General features: G+C 42.2%; 2 protein-coding genes across 2 annotated transcripts; one reads left to right on the top strand and one right to left on the bottom strand.

The window, feature by feature from the left end:
* Positions 1 to 94: 94 nt before the first annotated feature.
* Positions 95 to 1,856, top strand: GON7 (GON7 subunit of KEOPS complex). The gene is made up of 2 exons (XM_054400086.1): positions 95 to 293; positions 419 to 1,856. The coding sequence occupies exons 1-2, from the start codon at positions 95 to 97 to the stop codon at positions 538 to 540; spliced, it is 321 nt and encodes a 106-aa protein (XP_054256061.1). The 3' UTR covers positions 541 to 1,856.
* A 3,981-nt stretch (positions 1,857 to 5,837) lies between these two features.
* On the bottom strand, positions 5,838 to 8,826 carry LYSET (lysosomal enzyme trafficking factor). The gene is made up of 2 exons (XM_054400553.1): positions 8,795 to 8,826; positions 5,838 to 6,762 (listed from the first exon to the last, which is right to left on the bottom strand). Exon 2 carries the CDS (start codon positions 6,744 to 6,746, stop codon positions 6,351 to 6,353), a length of 396 nt encoding a protein of 131 aa, XP_054256528.1. The 5' UTR covers positions 6,747 to 6,762; positions 8,795 to 8,826; the 3' UTR covers positions 5,838 to 6,350.
* Between the last annotated feature and the right edge of the window lie 509 nt (positions 8,827 to 9,335).

Genomic DNA, 9,335 nt, shown 5'->3' with positions numbered 1-9,335 from the left:
TGCGTCACAGAGGGAGCCCGCGCAGCAGGCTGGCGGTGGGCACGCAACGGGGGCGGGGCCGGAGTCGGGCAGGCGGTGGGGCTGCAGCGGCGCGATGGAGCTGGTGGCGGAGCTAAGGGGCCGTGATGGGCAAACACGATCGGTGCGGGTACCGTGCCCGGCAGTGGAGGGTGAGGGCGGCCAGCTGCGCGGTGTACGGCAGGGCCTGGCCGAGCTGCAGCAGCGAGTGGTGGAGCTGCTGGCGCCCCTGGTGCAGGAAGAGAGAGAGACGGCGGCCGGAGGCGGGAAACGCGGTGAGTGGCGGAAGGGGCGACTGGCATCGAGCCGGGCAGGAGTGCGGCGAGGGAGGTTCTGCCGGCCTCGGGGTGGCGCCTGCACCACGAACCGCTCATCTGTACCCCGCTTTGAACCCTGGCAGGTAATGTCGAGGATGACGACGATGACGAGGAGGAGGATGAAAGCGAAGACGAAAACAATATCGACACGAATGCGAGCGCAGATGGCCCTCCTCCAAAGAGGACTAAAGTTCAGCAGCCCTGACGGTGGCGTGAGCGATGGAGTTTGTGCCTAGAAAGAGACGTTCCAGATGTACCGGCTGTAAGTGTCCCCCGGGCGCGGGGCCCTGGGCGGGAGTAGGCCGCTCTGCCCAGTCACGCGTCTGCGTCTCTAGCTCGTGCTTCGGAAGTGAAAAGTCGATCCCGACGCTCCTTTCATATGGAAGCCTTAACGAAGGGTGCACGTTGGCATTATCAGCGTGTTGCTTACAGGGTACCTATGTTATACTGAGAAGAATTTCTAGTAAAGTAGTCGGCAAATACAAAATTGTTCTCACAAGTCTTCTGACCACTTCCTTTTATATGATTACCCAAGTCGTAGTATTTCTTTCTGTGACTTAAACCAGACTTCTAAAATAATAAAATATGGATTGCTTTGTCAGATATGATCTTAAAGTAGTACAGCTTCTATTTTTATTGAGAGAAAACAATATAAGATTTTAGTCACCCATCGATCAAGTATTTTCCTGGGAAGGGTCAGAGACAAAACAGATGGAAAGAGCTGGGAATCTTGGTTTCAAAAATGCCTGGTTTTGTAACAGGAGAGTAACAAGTCAGTGTGACTTTGATCGTTATCTTTCTTTAATATTCCACAATTCCACTGCTATCTGTCCTAAGCCTGTGGGGCTTTTCCCCTCTCTTTTTTTCATGCAGCAGTCAATCTTGATACATGTTCTTCCATCACTGAATTTTATCCAGGTTGATTTTTAGGCTCATTTGGTAGCTATGCCGAATGAAGTGCACATCACAATTTAATATTCTGTCTATCCAGAACTCATCACATAAGAAAAAAAGAGCAGAGTGTTGTTTTTTTTTTTTTTTTGAGATGTCATCTGAAAATAAAACTTGGGGCATAACCTAATAGAAGTGTAGCAGTGTTCTACACTGCTTGCTGTAGTTTAATTTAGATGGGGGAGAATGCATAAATATTCAAGTAACATTTATGACTACATGATGTACTGTATAAATCATCACAACTCAATCCCTCTGATAAAGAAATGTTCTTTCTTTTCATGATAATTCAGCATGTGGAGTATCATTAAAGTAACCTGCTTCTTGCAGGGGAAAAAGTTGACAGTGCTTCCTATATGCTACCTTAATTCCCCCAAAACACCCTGACAGCTTGTGCATACTATGAGCCCAAGAGTCTTTTAGCAGGAGAGTGGCTGATTTAATAGTGTAAAAAGCATTTATTTTTTCACATTTTCATGTATTTGGCTGGCATAGTTTGATGTATTTTGGAAACAGCAGATCTTGAGACGTGTAGAGGACAAAGTATTGTAATAAATGATGGATTTTTTAATGAGCACAAAATTGTCTGCATTCATTTGAAATAGAGGGAGGGGCAAATTGGAAAAGAGGTCCAGTAAACATATTTTCAGTGTCTTATATGTACTCATATTCTAAGATGTTCACACACATTATTCTGTTAGTAGATGTGACAGAGGCATAACTAAGGAGAAAAGAACAACTCTGAAGAGTTGTCATCTCTTGTCAGGCTGCAAAATCGTAAAGTGATAAAATGCTTAAAAGTGTTTTAGGGTAGATAATTATTGAAGGAAGTGGCATGGAAGGAAGTGACTTATCAAAATGATTAAGGCAACACTTAATACAAAAAAAACCTACCGTGATAAACATATCTGAAGGCTCCTTCATGTGACCTGTGCTGAAGTGATGACACCTTTGAGCTCTGTTCTGTGGTTTTGGAAGCTTGTAGAGCTATGTCTGCTTCTCCCCCTCCCCCCGGACTGTCATCGTAGACACTCCAACAGGGTGAACTGTGGGACGGCTAAAATGCAACATTTAACTATAAGCATGAATATGGGACCTTTGTGTATAAACTTTGTGTAAACGGTCCACTGTATCTTGGTGCTTAATAACTTGGTTAACACTTAGCAGTGTAAACAACTGAGCAGTGGTTTGGGGCCCATTAGCTAGCCAAAACTTACTGGGCTAGTCATGAGCTTTGATCAGAAGTACCTTCTGGTGGTTTAGCATGTTCTCTCTTTCCAGAAGAAAACTGTACCATAGGGCTTGCTTTAAGGAGAACTGAGTCACTTCTTATAAGTTAACCATGTGATAAAGCTATAAAACTGCTTTCATGCAGAAAAGTTTCCCATCCAAGACTGGCACGTGAAAAGCAGCATTTTTTAGAAAGTACTAGGTAATAAATTCATTTTAAGAGAACAATGGACCAGGCAAGAGAAAATAAAGGGAGTGTATTGGTTTAAGCTGACTGACCCCACTAGAAGGGATGAGGGATGGGGGGACTTGGGTCCCCGCCTTCCCTCAGTAGCACAGAGGAAACCAGGATAGGGAAGTTAACCAAAGTCCTGCACAAACTGGGAAGTTTTGTTCCAAGGATAAGTCAATTGTCATATTTTCAGTTAAAAAAAGAAATTAAGCCTGCACTTTACTGCTGGAAGAAACATGTCATAAAGAACACATTTTATTGCAGCTTAGTTCTGTCCAAGTTTGAAGGGCTGCAGCTTGAAGGTATGCTCTTGATTGGACCTGCTCTCCCATGGGAGGAAGTGAAGAACAGACTCAGAGGCACTTAAAGACCCTTTCCTGCAAGGAAGGGACTGTCAGGTGAAGCAGCTAATGAAACTAACAGACCATCGAAGAGTGATGCTCAGGCAAAACTGACAAAGCTTTGTGATACAAATAGAAAACCAGAGTAGGTGGCACACAGATTAGTATTAATCAGTCAACCTTGTATTACAGCTACTCACTTTCTTAGCAGAAAATTAAAACTCTGAATGATTGCCAAGCTGGTAGAGGTTAGCAATCTTCTGAGGACTTCATTGCTGCCAATATTATTACAGCTTCTGCTTCAGGAAGCTCTTCAAGATCTGGTCTGAGCCAACTCATTTTAAGTTAAAACAGTATGAATAAAAATAGCTTTTCCACCCCTAAGCGGAACTTCTGGCAATTAATCTTTTCCACCCACTCCATGAAAAGAACTAGATTTGTATGAGCAAGTTCTAGTATAAGCTAGTCTCACATCTGTTATTAATGCCATTGCCGTAGACACAGATTTATGCTATTATCTGTCATTTACAATCACTAATTGAGACGTACTGTAGTCTTTAAAGAGGTTGTGAAACTCACTTGAGCTTGATTATCCCAAAAGCTCATAGATTATGTCCAATTGTTACCTTCTGTGACTGAGAATTAGTTTTGACACTACCTACAAATCTCATCAAGCTCAAAGTTATATCAATACTTCTTTTAAAAGCCCATAGTAAAAACAATTTAATAATTAATCTTTATAGTCTTTCCTTTACTTACTCTGAATAAGACTTCACCTGTTGATGTTTCACTGGTACCAGAAATGCTGGAAGTGCCAGCAGAACTAGCTTTCCTCTTCTATTGTCTAGTATTCCTTTGCACTATGTTAATTTATACTAGTTCTCTCCATTTCAAGGTCAAATCCCTACCGATACTGCATTTACATGAATTAGAGAGTGTGTCTCTCTGTAGTTAGTTGTGAAGCCCATGCTTGCTGATGGCTTTAATCCAAACCCAGACTTCTGATGGAAAAGTCTATGAACACAAACCTCTGTTCTGTAAGTCACTGCTGCACCCAGCATGTGCTCCACGTCCAGCCTGCCTGGCTCATCACATCAGGCACGATGACAAATATGCTAACCACATTTGTACAACAGAAACCTCAGCAGTTCTCCCTATCATTTTCTATTTTTGATGCTTCCTCTTATGTTGTTCTTCTGTAAATAATTCCTTCTAGACACAATGCAGCTGCTCGGTTTAAAAATCAACAGTATCAAGTTAAAAACTGTCCAGCCAAAGGTACCTTCCTATTGCACAAAGGTAGAGAAATGACAAAGGCATTCAGTTTCAGCCAGCCCCAAAACTTCAGGCTACAGATGAGTAATTAGGACACAGAACATAAAAGGACAACACAAAACATCAACGAAGCATACACACTGAGGGAAGAACAGGAGCTACAGCAACTGACTGACAGCACTGCCGTCTAGCAACAAACAGATGGGGGGGAAGGCACCACTGATATGTATCTGCATTAACAGACTTTTGTTTATAAACATTGAAAAGTTTTTATTTTATAGATAAATAGGATGGTGATTTTTAAAGTTAGGAAACAAGACAACTTAAAAGCTCTGACTCCTCAAAATAATACAAGTCAGAGTTTATTTTTATTCCAGCATATTATGATGGTAGATTCTTCCTTCCCGTATTGCACTTCCAACTTAAAACCTTTTTGAAAAGGCTACATTGTTTTCAGGTCCTAGCACCAATGCTGGCATTTGAAACCAGTGTCTCAAAGTATCTCCAAATGCAAACAAAGCTTAAGGTGGTATAACTGTTCTGTTTAAGCACAACACTGAAAACAGCATTCTCTTTCCATAGCAAGAGAAAGTTGATATTCTCCAGGATTCCCTTAAAGTAGTCAGAAATAGATCAGCATTTGTGATGATTAGGTACCGACAACCACAAAATTGAAAATATAATCAAGGAGTTTAGTTCACAATTGTTTTGGGCCTACTGCTTTTGAAGAGTGTCTTGTGCAGTTTTCACATCTGGAAGGTTACTTCCATCACAGCTGAATCAAAAAATACAGTTATAAGAGGAAACAAAAAAAGGATATGGAGAACAGATTTGATATTATTCAAAATACACAGTCTTTAGAAATAAATGTTATTCCAAAATAGCACTGAAAAATAGAGGCTGAAACTACGGTAAAAAAAAAATATCTCAGTGGAATTTCAGTATGACTGAAAAGATTTGCATTCACTGCAAGAATGAAAAGAAAGTATCTTACTTTTAAAATTTCTGAAAGAAATATGGTTGTCCATCTTGCAACCTCTTTGTAGTATCCCCCCAACCTAATACCAGTTAACTTCTCCACATTAAAAGATTTTCGTAATACATCAGTGCTCCCAGAACATGGTTTTGCACCATGTCCAGGGTGAAACTAAACTGGCAGCAAATTCCAATCACTTGTATTCTTATCAAATGATATTTCCACAGAAATGAGAAGGAAACACAAATGAAGTCTTGTGCAAACTATAGGCCAATGCCAGCATAAGCTGCTTTTGCTGTCATAGAAAGAGTTTAAAGCACCAGCCTCCAGGCCTATGCCACTCCTCACTGCCTACTACGACGTGGTACTGTTGTGGTTATTGAAAAATAGTATGCTACCAGAGGAAAAAAAAGGTACCTTTTTCCCTTAAAGGTTCACACAAGGTTTATTTTTGCTTCCTGTGTTTATATCTAAACTTATTTTTTAAAAATTCATTAAAACCCAGCACTGATGTAGGACATTAATTACTGTAAAAAAAAATAGGCAAAGAATTACGTTAAGTGCAGCTTTTATAATCACGTTCTGATTTTTTTTCCTTTTACATTTACCACAAAAGAAATATCTTTTCATTGATTTTACTTCAAGGGAAAACATAGGAAATCACTTTTTTGCACAGAGGGGTAAAGTCATGGACCAGAAACTTATTCCCCCACAGGGCATTTGAGATGGAGTGTTGCGATTTTGCATCATTAAGGCAAAACGAGGAGTACTTCCATCAAGTGTCACATAGGGCTCAACCACTCTGGCCATTCTGATAGACCAATATTTAAAAACTTCTGTAGTTCATTTTTTTCTTTTTTTTTTTCTGTAAATAGAAAACAGTAGCTTTCTTCATTGCTTAACAGTTTGATAGAAAAGGCTCTTTTCAGCCTTTACTCAGAACTTCAGTCTTGTGATTAGATCAGCCATATGCAATTGCTTCCCAGCAGCTACAGAAACTAGAAATTGAGCTAAGTGTCAATCAGTTGTAATCTACTGATCTGATTAGAGGCCTTCACAAATGTCTGATGACGATTGCAAATAACAGCCAAGCAGATAGGAATGATGCAATATCCGACAGTTTTGGGGTCAGCTCTTGTACAGGAATAGAGGAACAAGAACATTTGTAAATATGGTATTAAAAATATTATAGTCCACAGCCAAAAAGGCAAGGATAGCAGTCGTACTTTTAACGAGTGAGTCCATGTGGTTCCTTCTTGTGGCTCCTTGGGGTGTTGCTGAATGTGCTCCAGTGCTAGTTTGTTGTAAGTTTCATTGATTTCAAAGACATAATAAAAAGCTGCAGCACTTGCTAACAAGTACAACCCCACACCGATCCATCCCATCCTCTGGCGGAAGTTCATCATTCTCCATGCTCTGCACCTGGAACAAAAAGGCAACATATACCCTAAGTACAGCTTGGAGAAAGAGGGGACACAGATGAAGCTTCATTTTCATCATGTAACTTTTCATTACGCATGGGTAAAACCAGCACACATACCCATTTCTGAAGATCTGAGTCCTCTCTACATCAGAGAAAAATGACACTACTATGCCAGCAATAGGCTAACAGAAATTACATACAAGGCTCTGTTGACAGCTCTGGCAAGTTCAGGGCCCGCTAGCAATCAAGTTACCCCAAGCTAACGTCAAGTACTGAGTGAACAACATGGAAGTCATTAATCGCAGTGTCTCTAGCTTCAAAGCAGGAATATAAGACATTCTATAAGTGGTGGAAGTTTGTCGAGTTCTTTAAGGGTGGCAAGACAAACACACTGCCAGCCAGCCAGCAAAAGGAGCATCACTGTTTCTTTGCAGTGCAGCAACATGCGTTTTTATTAAGCTCTAGTTGAGTGCCCATCTAGGGACCATATAAAAGGATGTTTTCAATTTTAACACAAGAAGATACACACTAAAGGTAATGACACACACAAAGATGTTACAAGTATGTTACTTGCGCCTAACTGTATTCCCACTCTACCTATGTGAATTGTTACAGTATGCCTTCAGGAGGAAAGGAGCTGAATATCTGTGCCAGTAACCTAGTCAGGGCAAAAAGAACCAGACATCAGTCAACTGACACTTTTCCAAAGAAACACAAATGACTGAAGCACCCTCCTGGACTAGGCTTTAGCTGCTTTAAGCTCTCCAGATGGCCACATGACCCGAAACATTCTTCAAAGCAGTTGAACATTCGAGCTTAAGTACCAAGTACTTCATACCAAGAAGTCAACACCACCTTCCCTCAACCAGCCGGTGGGCCGGGTAAATCACCACTTCACTACAGATTGTTATCCTAACAATGGTCTTTTTTCGGTTGGCTGTTTTCTGTTGTTATTTTGTTTGGTTCGTTGGTTTGGTTTTGTTTTGCAAACTGTTGGGAGTTTTACCTTTCCTAAGTTTTTTCATAAAGAGGGTAATATCCATTTGTTTAGTACTGTATTAAAAAAACATTACCAAGCTTTAAACACACTAGGCAGAAAAGCATATTTAAAAAGACCTATACATACAGAATTATAATTAATATAAACATGGAAGAGTTCACCTTAATTGATTAAAAATAAATAAATCACTACACCTTTCCAAATCCCCCTCCTGAGACTAGACTTATCTATCAGGTTAGCAATTTTTAAAGACTTCTTAGTTTTCCATACCTAAAATATATTCTCAACCCAAACCTGATGGAATCTGATCAGGGTAACCCTGGAGAAGTCAGTACTGCATTTATGTATTCTAATAGAATCAAACATACAGTGTCAGTAAACACCTAAGAATGCCACTCCAGCTACTTGTTGTTTAGGTCATCCTTCTACTAACTTACCTGTACGTTACCTTTTAATACATAGCTATACTTGTGTAGGACAACTGAAAAAGTAAGCAGCTATTAATCCACTAGATAAAAAATTTAGATTTCAGAGTCTGATTACCCAATAGCTAAGTCACTGTCCATTTTTTCCAGTAGTTAGGAACCTTGGAGATGGCTAACAAGTAGCTGCCTTCAGAAAAATAATCTCAAAAGTAATGCATATATTGAAAACACAAATACTATCAAAACTGCAGTACATTTAAGAAAATAAACATTAATTATTTGTTTCTGTCTTTGCTAGGCAGCATTAGACAGGAGAAGTGGCTTGGCTTTAGGTTACAGAGAAAGCGGCAGAGATAACGCTCAAGAGTTTTCTCGCTCATTTTCCGATTCAGCGCACGATTTTTACATCGCCGTTCCGCGATGATTAAGAGAATCGTTCACCCCAACTCTGCGGGCGCTCCGGAGCTCTCCTCCCGCAACAGGCCGCTCAAACCGGACACTGGTGACGGCCGCAGCGCTCAGCGCCTCCGCGAGAGCCGGACCTGCACTCCGGCCGAGAAGCACTCCGCAGCAACGGCTCCTTCGCCGACACCGGCAGTTCCTTACCTTCTTCCAGCGGAGAAGAAGGGAGCGGGAGGGCGGCGGCAGGCGGCCCGCTCCCCTCAGCCCGCGCCGCCGCGCTGGGAGACGGAAGGGCCTGCTGGCCCCCCGCGCCGCTGCCGGCCCGTCTCCATCGGAACCCGGCCACCGCTCCCGAACAGCGGTACTTCCGGCATCAGGAGAACCACTTCCGGTGCGCGCCCATCTGCATCCGAGCCGAACCAGGGCGCGTCGGGTTGGCTGGTGGCCATCTTGGCTCGGACGTGTCCTTTTTTGTGGCCTGGATAGCCTCGTCCAAAATGGTGGTTGCTTATCTCTGTTATTCATCTTTCGATACCGCCGCGCGGCTGTAGTTGCCGGCTTTGAGCCACCGTTATTTCGGTGCTAGTGCTGTTTCGTGTAGTGGAGAACCCGGGTTCTGGCAGTCCCACCCCAGCCTCCATCATGCCTAATCCCTGCCCCCGGTCTCCACCTCCCGAAAGTGCCTTCCGCTACGCTGCTCGGTTTCGTTTGTTTTAATTACGCCGGCACTCGAGAGGAGGAACTC

The sequence above is a fragment of the Indicator indicator genome, chromosome 4 (genome assembly GCF_027791375.1).
Source record: "Indicator indicator isolate 239-I01 chromosome 4, UM_Iind_1.1, whole genome shotgun sequence".
Classification (NCBI taxonomy): Eukaryota; Metazoa; Chordata; class Aves; order Piciformes; family Indicatoridae; genus Indicator; species Indicator indicator.
Note: the sequence above shows the minus strand (reverse complement) of the source record. Positions and strands in the feature narration are given on the sequence as shown.

Bases quoted from the DNA above. Each gene is read 5' to 3' on its own strand.
- GON7 (XM_054400086.1), top strand. From the start codon at position 95: ATGGAGCTGGTGGCGGAGCTAAGGGGCCGTGATGGGCAAACACGATCG. The intron at 294-418 runs GTGAGTGGCGGA...GAACCCTGGCAG, and splicing joins GGCCGGAGGCGGGAAACGCG to GTAATGTCGAGGATGACGAC.
- LYSET (XM_054400553.1), bottom strand. From the start codon at position 6,746: ATGATGAACTTCCGCCAGAGGATGGGATGGATCGGTGTGGGGTTGTAC.